Source organism: Sceloporus undulatus, chromosome 6, assembly GCF_019175285.1.
Source record: "Sceloporus undulatus isolate JIND9_A2432 ecotype Alabama chromosome 6, SceUnd_v1.1, whole genome shotgun sequence".
Lineage (NCBI taxonomy): Eukaryota > Metazoa > Chordata > Lepidosauria > Squamata > Phrynosomatidae > Sceloporus > Sceloporus undulatus.
Window position 1 is genome coordinate 66,410,176 of NC_056527.1, and position 15,255 is coordinate 66,425,430.

The window sequence follows — 15,255 nt, forward strand, 5'->3', positions numbered from 1 at the left end:
GTTAAAGTGGTCTCAGACTGGGATATTTCTGCAGTGTGTTTTGAACCATAGTGAGCCTTTGGGTATTTGAATCCAAGCCTTCCCAGTCCAAATGTGACATATCTCTTGTCTCTTACAGCACAGTGGAAGCTGGAAAAGTCACATTGCTAATATACACCGATTCATCCATGAATGGGAACGAAACCAGGACAATTACAGCGAATCAAAATAAAACGTTAAATAAATGGGAACGGTGAAGATAAAGCGATTTGAAAAGCGGGATAAAACTCACTGTATTTTTAGTCGCTTTATAATGAACCGCTGTATTTAAAATCATTGTAAATCGCAAGTGGGAACACCCCCCTTGTTTGAAAACATTGATAACAAATTCTCAAAATGTAATACAAGGCAGAATAATGCTTTAAAGCTATTATCTGCTGGGGATGTTTTGATTGAGAGTTCCTGCATGGCAGGGGGTTGGACTGGATGGCCCTTGTGGTCTCTTCCAGCTCTATGATTCTATGACATACATTGAAAAGTGTTTATTTGGGGTTTTTTTTTTCAGTATCTGAGTTTTGAAACACTTGTTGCTGTGAGTTAGTTTGTGTTGCTACCTAATATTTATTTTTGGTGACTGATTTGCCTCCTAGGTAACAGAACGGGAGTTGAAATCTGGGGGTGCAAATACACAGGTGACTGAAAAGAACAAGAAAGAATATATTGAAAGAATGGTGAAGTGGAGAGTGGAAAGAGGGGTTGTTCAGCAAACAGAGGCTCTAGTCCGTGGCTTCTACGAAGTAAGTAGCAACATTTGATAGAGTCAAGTTGTCAGCCTCACCGGCACAAAGGCAACCCAATTGACAAAGAAACAAAATCTATCTTTCTGTCCTAATAAGAATGTCTGTATAGGTTATGTGTATGGTACTAGATAATCAATATTTGTTCTGGGGGAAATGAAACCCTTGTTTGACCAAATTACTGATGACCATAATGTTAAAAAAACAACAACAACAACTATTTGTTTATAGAGAGTAGAGCTGTAGCTTACAGATTTTATGTTTTTTTTAAAAATCACAGAATCAATTAATGTAAAAGACCCCCAATATATATATATACTTCTGTATTCTTTGTTCTAAAGAGTTATTAATACATTTGAAGATTTTTTTTAGCACAAAACACAGTACAGAAGCTTTTTTTGTCTGATGTAACTGAACTTTATATGTTATACATATACCTTTGAAACTAATTATTGGGGATGAGTGGTAGGAGAGAGAAATAATTTAAACTGCAAATACTGTGTGAAGAAAGTAGTGAATAAACCTATGTGGCCATAAAATGTGCATTTACTAAGAACTTGCTTCATCTTTCTGATGCTGAGAATGCAATTGCAAGATATGTACCAATATATCTAGCCTAGATAGGATAGCAGATTTGCAGATGTATTTGTTTGTCTGTTTGCCAGTATTATTTTTGCACTTTATTGTTTATTGCAAAGATATTTAAAACTCTGTGTTTTATCTTTTAGGTTGTAGACTCAAGGCTTGTCTCTGTGTTTGATGCTAGAGAACTAGAATTGGTTATAGCCGGAACAGCTGAAATAGACCTTAATGACTGGCGCAATAACACAGAATATCGGGGTGGTAAACTATGCAGTTGCTTTTCCTTACCATCTTCCATTTCATCTATCCTTACTCTATAATCTTCCTGCTGGAAATTATTCTCACAGATCTCTCTAAGAGAAATTATGCAAAAAATCATTTGTCTTATAGCAGACTTCCCTTATTTGGTCACTTCCAGATATTTTGGATTACCATTAACATGCCATTCACCTCCTTCTTTGGCTGAATGGCCATTTGTTGGGGTTGCTTTGATTGTGAGTTCCTGCATGACAGGGGGTTGGACTGGATGGTCCTTGAGGTCTCTTCCAACTCTGTGAGCCCCAGATAATATTGTAAGCCCACTGGTGAGTGATCATGGGGCTTGAAATCTAAAAACACTTGGAGGTTACCATGTTATGGAAGGCTGGCTTATAGAAGACTATGTGCCAGCTCTCTTCAGTTATAGCACTGCTGATGTCCCCTTGCCACTTGTAACCATACTATGCTTGCTTATCTTCAACTCCTTGTGACAATTTTTAGAAGTACTATGCAGGAACTACGCATTTATTAGAAAACTGTAGAACTGCAGTCACAGATGATTCTCCTTTGTGAATCTGCAGCAGTCATAAACATTACTGACATTCCTTGAACTGTATGTGTACTATATACTGATACGTCTCTAGTTGTTATTACAGTATGCCACTAAGATTGTATCCATGCTAAAAGATGGCCATGGATAAGTCTGATATGATCACATGGGGGAATTTAACAGTGCTTAGGGGCCACTTCATCCTACACAGTTATAGTGCTATTGTTCTAATTCAACAGCCATGGCTCCACCATATGGAATACTGGGAATTGCACTTTAGGGAAGGGTATTTAGAGTTCCTGAGAGCCAACATGGTGTAGTGGTTTGAGGACTGGACTAGGACTCTAGTTTAAAACTACACTAGGAATCTGGAGACCAGAGTTCAAATCCTCGCTCGGCCACAAAAACCCATTGGGTGATCTTGGGCAAGTTACATTCTTTCAGCCCCAGAGCCAGGCAATAACAAACCCTCTCTGAACAAATATTACTGGGGGAAAACCATAGGTTCATCTTAGGGTCACCATAAGTTGGAAACGACTTGAAGGCACACAACAAGAACAACAATAAATTTAGAATGCTCCAGTGCAGGGGTAGGCAACCTTTTGGAGCCGGGGGCCGGGTTGGTGTCCCCCCGACAAGCCGGGGGGCGAAGCCGGGGGATGGAGCTTCCACCCTCCGGGGCGTGGCTGCATGCTGGGGGCGGAGCTTCCACCCTCCAGGGCGGAGCCACCCTCCAGGGCGGAGCCACCCTCTGGGGCGGAGCCTCTACCAAAGCCCTGCAAGGAGGAGGAGGCGTGTGCCCGCCCTCTCCTCTTCGGTGCCTTTCTGGACAAACACCCCCAACCTGCATTCCAAAACACACACAACAGCACAGTTGTGCATTTCACATGGCTTTACTTAACATGGCCTCTTGCATATTTCAGAGGCTTATTCCATAATCAAACCCCTTGGGTTTAACATGGCTATGCATATTGAACATGTCAAGGTGGTTTCACCGTTCTTGGACCAAGTGTACTTCTCAGAAATGTGTACTTGGTTAAGGGACTTTGGTTTTTCTTCACTGCGCATGGGTTTGTAAAAATCACAGCAATTTACATTGGCCTTGCCTCAGAGGTTTTCTGATATCAATATCGCCATTAAAGAACCAAAAACACACAGAAAAGGCACTTTGGAAAGTCACACTCTCTTGGCTTCAGAAACAGTGCGTGCATGCCTCTCAAGCTGACTCATATCATTATCATTGTCATCATCATCATCATCACCACCACACTATCATTGTCAAAGCAAGGGAGACTTGTTAGCATTAAAAGCACACAAAACACACTTTGCAAGGTCACACTCTCTCAGCTTCTGAAACAGTAGTTGCATACTTCTCAAGCTGCATCATCATCATCATCACACTATCATTGTCAAAGCAAGGGAGACTTGTTAGCATTAAAAGCACACAAAACACACTTTGCAAGGTCACACTCTCTCAGCTTCTGAAACAGTAGTTGCATGCTTCTCAAGCTGCATCATCATCATCACACTATCATTGTCAAAGCAAGGGAGACGTGTTAGCATTAAAAGCACACAAAACACACTTTGCAAGGTCACACTCTCTTGGCTTCAGAAACAGTGCCTCCATGCCTCTCAAGCTGGCTTATATCATCATTGTCATCATCATCATCATCACACTATCATTGTCAAGGCAGGGACACTTGTTAGCAATTAAAAAGAAAACAAAAAAACCCATGTGGCCTCTGGCCACTCACCACCTTCTCTTCCTCCTCCTGCTGCCCCATCTCCCCTTCCTCCTCCTGCTGCCCCCATCTCCTCTTCCTCCTGCTGCTGCCTCCTCCTCCTCTTCTTTCTTCTCCTCCCCCTCCTCCATGTGCCGTGCGGCCTGGGGGCAGGACGGAGGAGACAGAGGAGGTTGGCAGCGCGGGGCCCTCCCCGCCTCCCCGCGGGGAGCCCCGCGGGGAGGCTGGGAGGGCCGTGCGGAGCCCCGCGGGGAGGCTGGGAGGGCCCTGCGGAGCCCCGCGGGGAGGCAGAGAGGGCCGCGCGGAGCCGGCGGAGAGGCAGGGAAGGGCCGCGCTGGTCTTCAGCCTTTGCCTCCTCCACCCCAGGCCGCGCGGCCCTCCTCTTCCTCCTCCGACATTTTGCTTTTCAAAATGGCGGTGAAGTCTCGCGCGACCTTTCCCGTCCTGGGAAAGGTCGCGCGAGACTTCAGCCGCCATTTTGAAAAATAAAATGGCGCCCAGAGCGGCGCGGAAACGGCGGCAATAGGCAGCAGGACTGCGCGGGGGCCGGCAGAAAGGCCTCCGCGGGCCGGATCCGGCCCGCGGGCCGTAGGTTGCCGACCCCTGCTCCAGTGTCTCACCAGATTAGAAAAGCTACGATTCCATATTGGTAAAGTGGAACAATAACACTTTAATTGTATAGTGTGAATGAGCTCTTGGAATGTTTGAAGCCCCCTTGAATCAGAATGGAGAATAATCAAAGATTTTTTTATAAGTCTAGCTTTGTACAATGTGTTTTTGTGGTGGGAATACAATAACAATTATTTCAAATGTTACTATAAAAGTATGTTTTTCATATGCTTTGCAATATCATGTGAAAATCTTGGCATGTACTATAAACATGAGAACATAAAAGTGCTAGGTATAAATATTTTTTAAATTACTCCCTTACCTTTGTGAAGACTAAGGCATGAAACATACTACAGAAATCTTCCAGTTTGAGACTGCTTTAACTGCCCCGGCTCAGTGCTAGGGAATCCTAGGAATTGTAGTTTATTGTGGCACCATAGCTCTCAGACAGAGAAAGCTAAATGTCTCACAAAACTACAGTTCCCGGAATTACCTAGCATTGAGCCAAGGCAGTTAAAGCAGTCTCAAACTGGATTATTTCTGCAGTGTGTTTTAGATCTAATACATGCATGGACAGTATTCAGAGGTGGCTATATTTATGCACACCAAATTCTGAGTATGCTGCTTATTTCAGTAATTTAGATCTGTGGTGTTCAAATTGTATTTCAGCGAACTCTCTCATACATAGGAGGGTTTCTTCAATGAAAAGATTAGTATCAGGAGGCAAGCTTCCCTAGAAGACCATTTGCTCACTGTCCTGCTCTTCCCTTAAAATATATTCCACTCAAAAAATTGACATACGTTCAACTCATTCAGTGCCAATGAGCCACAACACGCCTGAAAAGCACCCTACACAAAACGACCCATTTCAGAGTCCTCTGTAAATGTAGAAGGATTCTACATCATACACACAGGGTCCTTGGTGAACCAGTTGATGCATAACATATTCCATGAAGACTGAAAAGCACTCAGCTCTGCTACTAGCTAGGCTAGGAAAAAAATAGCAATAGAAGACAGAAAATCATGCTGTTATATTTCACCTTCATAACCATTTGTGGCTTCCCTTTGAATGTTTCTAATCCATTTGTCTTTTACACACTTTCTGTTTTAGGTTACCATGATGGACATATCGTAATACGGTGGTTCTGGGCAGCAGTAGAGAGATTCAACAATGAACAAAGGCTACGGTTACTGCAGTTTGTCACTGGGACTTCTAGTGTACCATATGAGGGTTTTGCAGCCCTTCGAGGAAGCAATGGGTTACGGCGCTTCTGTATAGAGAAATGGGGCAAAATAACATCCCTTCCAAGGTATGCTTGCATTTTGAATACTTTTTAAATCCTATTGCTGAGATTAACTCCAGATATTTGCATTTCCATTCCATTCCAGTGTGCAAAGATACATGATAGTCAGTTGTATAAGATAAAGAAAGCTTGGGTAAAGTTACTTGGTTGATATACTGCTCCTAGATTCACCCCAGACAGCATGGCCACTGGCTACACTGGCAGGAGATAGTGGGAGTTGTGGGTCAAAAAGTTCTTTTTCCTTTAGCTCTGATGCTAGACATCATATAGAAATAAATTAAACTCATGTTTTAATTTTTTAATAAAATGCATCAAAAGCAAAAAGAAACTCAGATGACGCTATGATTAAAAGATCACTTCAGGTTCTGCATTTTTGTAAAAGTTGGGCCTCTCATAAACTTCTTACAGAAACAGTAATCACAAAGAGCACTGAAATTTTGGTGAACCCTTTATATGACTCTCCATTAAACAATAGAAGACTCAGATTGAAAGTAATATAGAAAATGAGACTTAACGTGATCCAGAGAAGAAAGGACCACTGGTGTTTCAGGCACAGATTCGGCTTTACCCATACCAGTATGTTTCTAGGTCAAAGAGAGAGCAACCCAGTTTTGCACCTTGCTTTCTGTGGAAGACAGGTGGATACAGATGTGATACAGCTCTTTTCCTTTCCTTTTTGGTGTTTCAATTTTTTTGTCTTTTCTTTTAGCATTCGCATGTTACCATTATAGAAACTGCAAGCACATCCATAATAATTGTATGGGAGAAGGTGATCCTGTAGGTAACCTGGACCCAAACCATGTAGGGCTTTCAAAGTAATAACCAATATGAAGTTGAAGGCTTTCATGGCCGGCATCCATAGTTTTTTGTGGGTTTTTCAGGCTATGTTGCCACGTTCTGGAAGAGTTTCTTCCTGACGTTTTGCCAGCATCTGTGGCTGGTATCTTCAGATAATGTTTGCCTGGAATATATACCCAACTTTTTTCAGGCAAGCATTCTCTGAAAATGCCAGCCACAGATGCTGGTGAAACGTCAGGAAGAAACTCTTCTAAAACATGGCCACATAGCCTGAAAAACCCACAAAAAACTAATAACCAATACTTTGCACCTTGCCTGGAAACTAATGGGCAGCCAATGGGGTGATTTTAAGATTTGTGTGATGTGATCACTCCTAGATGTATCTGTAATGTATCTATAATTGGTCTGGCTGCCCTATCCTGAACCAGTTGGAGCTTCCAGACTTGGTACAAAAGTAGGCAATTTCAGGAAACCTGCTCTCGGGCCATTTAAGACTTTTAAGTGTAAAGCTATACTTTGAATCAGGGCAGTGACTGAAGATGGCAAAGTACTGGCATCATATCATATAGACCAATCCCTTTTAACATTCTAGGCATTCTCTTATGAACTAGCTGAAATTCCTGGACTATTTTCAAGACAGCCATATGTACACATTGCAGTAATTTAGAAGGGTGGTTACCAGAGCATAAATAACTTGCAAGGTTATCTCTGGCCTGATACGCTTGTAGCTGATAAAAGGTACTCTAAAAACAAAAGCCAACTGGGCCTCTAGCGATAATGATCCAAGAGCATTCTGAACTGATCCTTCACAGGGAGTGCAACCCTCTCTAATACAGCATAGAGCTAAACAGATAAACCACCTACAGACTTTCATGTCTGAACTGCATCTCACTTTCTTGGCCCTCAACCAGCCTATTGCTTCATGAAATGATTGTTTGAAATCTTCAAATTGCTCACCTGTTTTAGATGAAAAAAGGAGAGATTGTGAAAGCCTGTAATATTATAGAATCATAGAGTTGGAAGAAACTGCAAGGGTCATCCAGTTCAACCCCCTGCCATGCAGGAACTCTCAATCAAAGCATCCTCAACAGATGGCCATCCAGCCTCTGTTTAAAGACCTCTAGGGAAGGAGACTCCACTACACTTCGAGGGAGTGTGTTCCACTGTCTAACAGCCCTTACAGTCAGGAAGTTCCTCCTGATGTTGAGGTGGAATCTCTTTTCCTGGAGCTTGCATCTATTGCCCCAGGTCCTAGTCTCTGCAGCAGCAGAAAACAAGGTAGCTCCCTCCTCAATGTGACATCACTTCAAGTGTTTAAACAGAGCTATCATATCACCTCTTAACCTTCTCTTCTCCAGGCTAAACATCCCCAGCTCCCTAAGTTGTTCCTCATAGGACATTTTAGTCGCCCTCCTTTGGACACGCTCCAGTTTCTCAACATCCTTTTTGAATTGTGGTGCCCAGAACTGGACACAGTATTCCAGGTGGGGCCTGACCAGAGCAGAATACAGTGGCACTATTACTTCCCTTGATCTAGACACTACTATTGATGCAGCCTAAAATTGCATTGGCCTTTTTAGCTGCTGCATTGCACTGTTGACTCATGTTCAATTTGTGGTCTACTTGAACTCTTAGATCCCTTTTACATGTAGTCTTGTTCAGCCAGGTGTCACCCATCCTATACCTGTGCATTTCATTTTTCCGCCTTAAGTGCAGTACCTTACATTTCTCCATGTTGAAATTCATTTTGTTAGCTTTGGCCCAGCTTTCTAATCTATTAAGGTCATTTTGAATTTTGATCCTGTCCTCTGGAGTATTAGCTACTCCTCCTAGTTTGGTGTCATCTGCAAATTTGATAAGTATGCCACCAATTCTGTCATCCAAGTCATTGATAAAGATGTTGAATAACACTGGCCCCAGGACAGAGCCCTGTGCGACCCCACTGGTCACTTCTCTACAGGATGAAAAGGAGCCATTGTTGAGCACCCTCTGGGTTCAGCTGGTCAACCAATTACAAATCCATGTAACAGTATTAACCAGGCCTGATCATGCTTAGCTTCTGAGATCAGATAGGATCTGATCCCTCAGATCACAAATTCTTATTCAGTTCAGATTAAAATAAAAGGAGAATAATGACTGGTTTACCTCTTTCATTCTGCCTTCTTCGAAATCTCTTCCCCTTTCATTTAAATTTCACTTACCTTTCTGGCTTAGTTGGTGGTGGCAGCTGGAATGAATAGGATAATATATTCAAAGTATATAGCATATACTGTAGAATGCTATAATAAAAACATACATATAATACAACTGATTTCTGGATAATATCAGTTTAATAATAATAATAATAACACGTTTTATTTATAGACCGCTATTCCGCGATGATCATAGCGGTGTACAGTAAAAATTGTAATACAAAACAAGTTTCATCCAAAAGGATTTTCTTCAAAGTATAAACAATATTTACAGCAGCTAATTCTGAGAGCAAACATTTATCCCACTAATATATAAACTTTACCATATAATTTAACAAGAGCAATATTCTCATAAGCAATCCTGTAGCATAAGTAATACAATGACAGAATAAGACAAATACACATGATACATATGTGTTTCACGCTGCCTCGCTAAACTAGAGCAGACCTATTGAATCAATTGTTGAATAGTCAGTCAACACTTGGATAAATCCCATTGATTTAGTGGGTCCACTTTATTTGGAAGTTAACATCCTAGTTGGCTGGTGCTGCTGTTCCCTCCCAAACTAATATTTACTTGGTACAAACATTGATAGGAACAGGGACTGCTGCCAGAAGATTAAGAATGGGGAGGGTGGCTATGAAAGAACTAGAAAAGATTCTAAAATGCAAAGATATACAACTGAGCACAAAAGTCAGAATCATACAAGCCATTGTATTCCCTGTTACCATGTATGGATGTGAGAGCTGGATAGTTATGAAAGAAGATATGAAGAAAATCAGTTCATTTGAGATGTAGTGCTGGAGAAGAGTGCTGAGGATCCCATGGATAGCCAGGAAGACAAACAAATGGGCCCTAGAGCAGATCAAGCCAGAGATCTCCCCGGAAGCCAGGATGACAAAACTGAGGCTGTCGTACTTTGGACACATTGTGAGAAGGCATGACTCATTGGAAAAAACAATAATGCTAGGAAAGATGGAGGGAAGAAGGCCACATGCTAGATGGATGGGCTTTATTAAGGAGATCCTGGGTATGAGTTTACAGGGACTAAGGAGAGCGGTGGAGGACAGGGAATCCTGGAGATTTCTCATCCATAGGGTTGCCATGGGTCGCAGTTGACTCAAGGGCAGTTAACAACAAAAACTAAAACTTTGGGTTGAGATCATTGGAGAGGGGGGCTTCAATCATTTTTAAAGTGCATTTTTGTAGGATGATAGTGGTGGTGGTGAGAATGATGGGGAGGATACTAAAATGTAACATGTTAACAGAGGAATGGGTAATAACTAAGATGTTACTTGCAATTGGGGCAAAAAAAATTAATGCCTAATGTGTTACATTTTTGAAAAATAACTTTCCAAGCTTTAACCCTAAATGTCTTGCTATTTGGGGAAATGGGGCATATGTAATAAGATTGCTTGGATGCTGGTGTTAGATATTTACTCCAAAACTACAGTTCAGAGGCAATTGCAGGATTCTTAACTGTCTGGCAAGTGAAGTGGTGCTGTAGGCGAGGGGTGGCACTTGTAGGAAGGAAGTTGCAGATGGAAAGGGAGGTGCCTAACCTTTGCTCCATCTGGTACATGTTTCTGTGGTTGTTTTTCAACCCTCATGTTCTTGCTGGTCAAGTGCAGGGAAAGTGGAAAGACCAGAATAGGAAAAGAGATGGATAAGGTGAAGATTAAGCACATACCTCTTCTCCTTTCCTACAGATCTCCTCCTCTTCCTGCCACTCCTTTGCACAATAATGACAAATACAAATTTAGAAAAACTCCAAATGCATTACTTCTGCCTTGCTGTATTTGCAAGCTTAACTGTTAGTATTTGTCAGGTATGTCTGATGAGGTTCCTAATACTTTAAAATGTACACACAGTCTTTTCCTTCTGCAGGGCGCACACATGTTTCAATCGCTTGGATCTTCCACCCTACCCATCATATTCTATGCTATATGAAAAGCTGTTGACAGCTGTTGAAGAAACTAGCACTTTTGGACTGGAATGAGAAAATTCAGGCTTTTCAAGAGTTTTTCTGGTCAGTGACATCACTCCCTACCCTGCTGCCATATGATTTTGGTTTTCTATGTTTTGATTTTTTGGGGGGGAATCAGGATTGACAAAAGCTGTGCATGAAGAACAGCCTTCCTTTAAGAACTAACCTTCATGCGTTCATATTTGGTTTTGAATGGACAACTAGCCTGTATGCAATATAAAAACAACAGTCTCAAGGTCTCTATGTATCTCCACATACCTCCATTAGTAATAATGAAAATATGAATGCAAGTTATGCTACACTTGACCAAATGTTAATAACTGTTTACGTCCACTTACGTTGATTACAAAAAATGAAGCATTCCAAGCTTTTATATGCCCATCTCTTCTGAATTAAACCCCACAGTTCATCTTGCGTCTTAACAGCTGCATCCACTACTGGAATTGATCAAGGATCTCCTTCATCCACCCTTGATTTTCTTGTACAAATTGTGCACAGGTGAGGGACACTTATGAGCAAACCTGAATTTTTATACACAGACTCATAATCCAAATCGACTACAGCAGCTGGAGCTGGGCCAGACATGTGGTACAGACATACAAAACAAAACGAACTTGTAATGCAATGCAGCGTGTCACTGATGGTTAACAATTGTTAATTGCCAACACTGGGAAGAATTGCACTTCAGAGCTATTGAAGCACGGATGGAAGATAATGTTTGTTATAAAAAGCACATATTTGTGCATTCAAGAAGGATGTCTTATTATGTAGCATAACAGACAACATCGCCTTTCCTAATTATTGTACATAACAAAAATAACAGGAAGAATATTCTCTTCTTAATATCTTCTGGTCCCACTTACTGTTTTTTGTTTGTTTGTTTGTTTGTTTGTTTTTTGGTGTTAAATCACTTCCTTACAGAAATATAGACAATCCTGCACCATGTATTGAAAGCCATTAATTATTTAACACACACTGATTGACACAGAGTTGTGTTTTTGTTTCATTTTTCTTCAGTCTTAAATACCCAACGATGGCAGAATTGGTTCTACACAAAAACATACAACCAAAGTTAAATTATGTGTGAAGCTGCAGAGAATTATAATGTTGAAATAGTATCAATGACAATATTATTTGTATAGCTATTTGCTAAACATCTGAACTAGTTCCTAAAGCCTCTTTGGTCTACCTAGCATGTTAGTTAATAGTGAATGGAAGATTCTGGCCTAAATCTAACCAGGGCAAACAACAAAATGGCTTCGCTTTGTGGATTTCAGTTTCCTTTGACAAAATCAGAAAAGAATAACACACTGGAACATGCATGCTCTGATGAGGACTGCTGAAACTAACTTCGGGGAGTCAGTATTATTTTCTTCATTTGAATTGTTCTAATTTTTCTGGCCTACTTTGAGAATAAGGCTGTTCGTTGCATAGAATTGGGTTACTTGTGTATTTTATCTACATCAGAAATGGTTCTTATTTCTACAAGCATATCTTAAAGTAATCAAATGGCTTATTTGCATATCTGGTCAAATTATCATTAAGCATCAAAGAGGGAGGTCAGTTAAATATTTTATCTGAAAAAAAGACCTCTCCCCCCCTTTTACTATATACCTAGGCTAAGTCAGGGAGTTGTCTTATGCTTGAATGGTGTCTCTCCCTTTCTCTCACTATGGTGAGAGAAGTTAATTGCTGGTATGTGCCTGTCCTTAACTTCTGAGTATGGCGAGGGGAATGGACAAGTGCAAGGAGCATGAAAGAGACTGGTGCACATGAGCCTGAATTCAGCTCCTCCTCTCATCAGAGCTAGATCAAGGGACTGAAGAATAGCCCTGGAGAATTCTGGCAGATACAGCTACACTTGAAGATTTTGTGTGTTTAGAAAATCAAACTTCCCTTAGGAAGAGTCTCACCCAAATAAGGAAGACAGGTAATAGCTATTAAGACAGACCAGCCTAAAATAGTGTATTTTTTTTTAAATGGGAGAATATCCAGCCAAAGTTAATAATGTTTACGATCTGTATTTCAGCGAGAGAAATTTAAGTAAGTATGAAGCTCTTTTGAAATTAATGAAACATGAAAGAGGATCACTGGCTGGATCATGGCCTAATTTGCCTAAGGTTGTATTTTTTTTTTATTTAACAAACCTTTCATTTATTTAATGTTAGTTAAATTATGACTCTTTGTTTTAAGGAACCTGGTCTGTCCTTAAAGAGAACCATAACATGAAACAAAAGCAAGGTGCAATGGGATCTCAGAGCATTGAGTATTGGTATGAAGGGCAGATACTTATCCATGACTAATTTGCCTTATATCCTTGTTGATATAAAAACTGACCTTGATGCACGTATGAATTGTATTTAATAGACATTTCTCAAGCATACATCATGTGGTAGGCATTATCACTACTGCGGTTGGTATGGTGCCTTTGTCGTTTCAATGGCTCATTAAACTTATTGTAAATCTCACTAAAAATAAAAGGAGGAAGCACTGCACAGGTGTTCAGTAGGTCACATAATGGCCTGTTACAGACTGCCCAAATAAAGCTGCTTTGGGTCTCTTTGGAGGTATGCTGTTTAAATGATGCATGCATCTGAAGAATCTGGAAGCTGCACCAAAGCTGCACTCCAGTGCTTAGGAATGGAGTGTGGCTTTGGCGCAACCTCCAAACTCTTGCATCATTTAAACAGCATACCTCCAAAGAGACCCGAAGCAGCTTTATTTTGGCAGTCTGTAACAGGCCAATATATCTTCTTGTGGATCCTCACCCCTCAAAAGAAGAGTGTCCTAAAAGGATGTCCACTACACATTATTCACAATCCTGTATGCACAAAATCTTATGAATATCATCCCATTTTAGGCCTGAGTTCATTTGTGTAAAGTGGCTGCTAGTACAATATGGACTGTATTACAGGGTCATATGGATTGTATTAAATTTGAGGTGTCATTTTTAAAAAATCAGGAATTCAAGCAAGCTAGTCAAAGTGCAACTGTCTCACTGGTTAGATCCAGATGGGCTACATGCAACAGTATACAAAAACTGTCTTACTAATAAAATCCTTTCTTTGTAATGTTGTATAGTTAAGACTTTTTAAAAAGTATAAACGATATTTTATTAAAAAAATTGAACTATTTTTGGTAGCACGGTGAAGGATTTGTATATGCAGTAAAGGCATCTGAAGCAAGATAGACACATCCTTGAATCCTACTAGAGTTGTTTCCTCTTATGTTCTGGAAAGTGAAACAGGGTGGAAGTAGCTACAGGTCTTATATTTTTCAAGGCTCACATTACAGTTTCTCTTAATGTCAGAGGGAAAAACAATGCTGTATATACCTCACTGCAAACTTTTTCCTCCCATAGCACAGGCAGGGAACCCTTGGCCTTCAAACATTTTGTAATACAACTCCTGCCGTGTTTATTGTGGCTGATGGGAGTTACAGGCCAAAATATCTGAAGGGCTAAATTATGCCCCTCTTACAGACTCATTATTAGAGAATTTATAAACTTATATAATTTGGAATATTCCAAAACGTAAACTTTGATTTTGCTATTTTATTTAAGAGACACCATTTCACGATGCCACTGTATTTAAGATAGACAGACAGACAGACAGACAGACAGACAGACAGACATATACATGCCATGGATGATTGAATTCATGGATAAAGAATCTGTATATATAAAATTAGAACTTTCTGTTACGAGAACATTGTTTTGGGATGCAAAGGTATCTTGTAGCACTTTTGCGACTAACTGAATGAGGAAAGTTGGTAACATGAGCATGCATAGACTTGAATCTACTTCCCCAGATGCAAAGGGCAATGAGATGCATTGTTTGGGGCAATCTCTGATGGGTAGCATAGTGAAGATAAGAGAGGAGAGCTTTGGAATTAACTGTGAGGAAGGAAATAATTACATTTTAGGAATTTGGAAAGAAAGAGTAATCTTTGAGACACTGCTTCTTGAAGATAACTAAGAAAATATTTATGTACTGAACACTTCTATTTTTTGTCCCAGCTTGGAGAAATTGCATTGAAAATGGATATAAGGGGCTCCTCCTCACACACAACAACATAGAAGCTACTCTCCTGTGTGTTGGTCCATCATGTGGTAGTTGATAGATAGATCATGGGTGGGCAATTGTATATATTTCCCACTTTACTGTTGCCCTGCCTTCCAGGTGGATGATGATGATGATGATGATGATGATGATGATGATGATAATAATAATAATAATAATAATAATAGATTTATTTCTAGCCCGCCCTATCACGGAGAAACCAGGCCGGTTACAACAGTAAAATACATCAAGGTTACAATCAAATTTATATTTATATATATATATATATATATATATATTATTATTATTACCATCATCATCATCATCATCATCCACCTAGAAGGCAGGGCAACAGTAAAGTGGGAAATATATACAATTGCCCACCCATGATCTAT

General features: G+C 40.4%; 1 protein-coding gene across 1 annotated transcript in view; it reads left to right on the forward strand.

The window, feature by feature from the left end:
- HECW1 (HECT, C2 and WW domain containing E3 ubiquitin protein ligase 1) overlaps positions 1-12,774 on the forward strand; it is a 249,198-nt gene extending 236,424 nt beyond the window's left edge. Inside the window, exons 25-28 of the mRNA XM_042473588.1 lie at positions 630-776; positions 1,505-1,619; positions 5,629-5,827; positions 10,700-12,774. Coding sequence (XP_042329522.1) covers positions 630-776; positions 1,505-1,619; positions 5,629-5,827; positions 10,700-10,811 — 573 coding nt within the window. The 3' untranslated portion in view covers positions 10,812-12,774. The remainder of the gene's footprint in view (positions 1-629; positions 777-1,504; positions 1,620-5,628; positions 5,828-10,699) is intronic.
- The last annotated feature ends 2,481 nt before the right edge of the window (positions 12,775-15,255 follow it).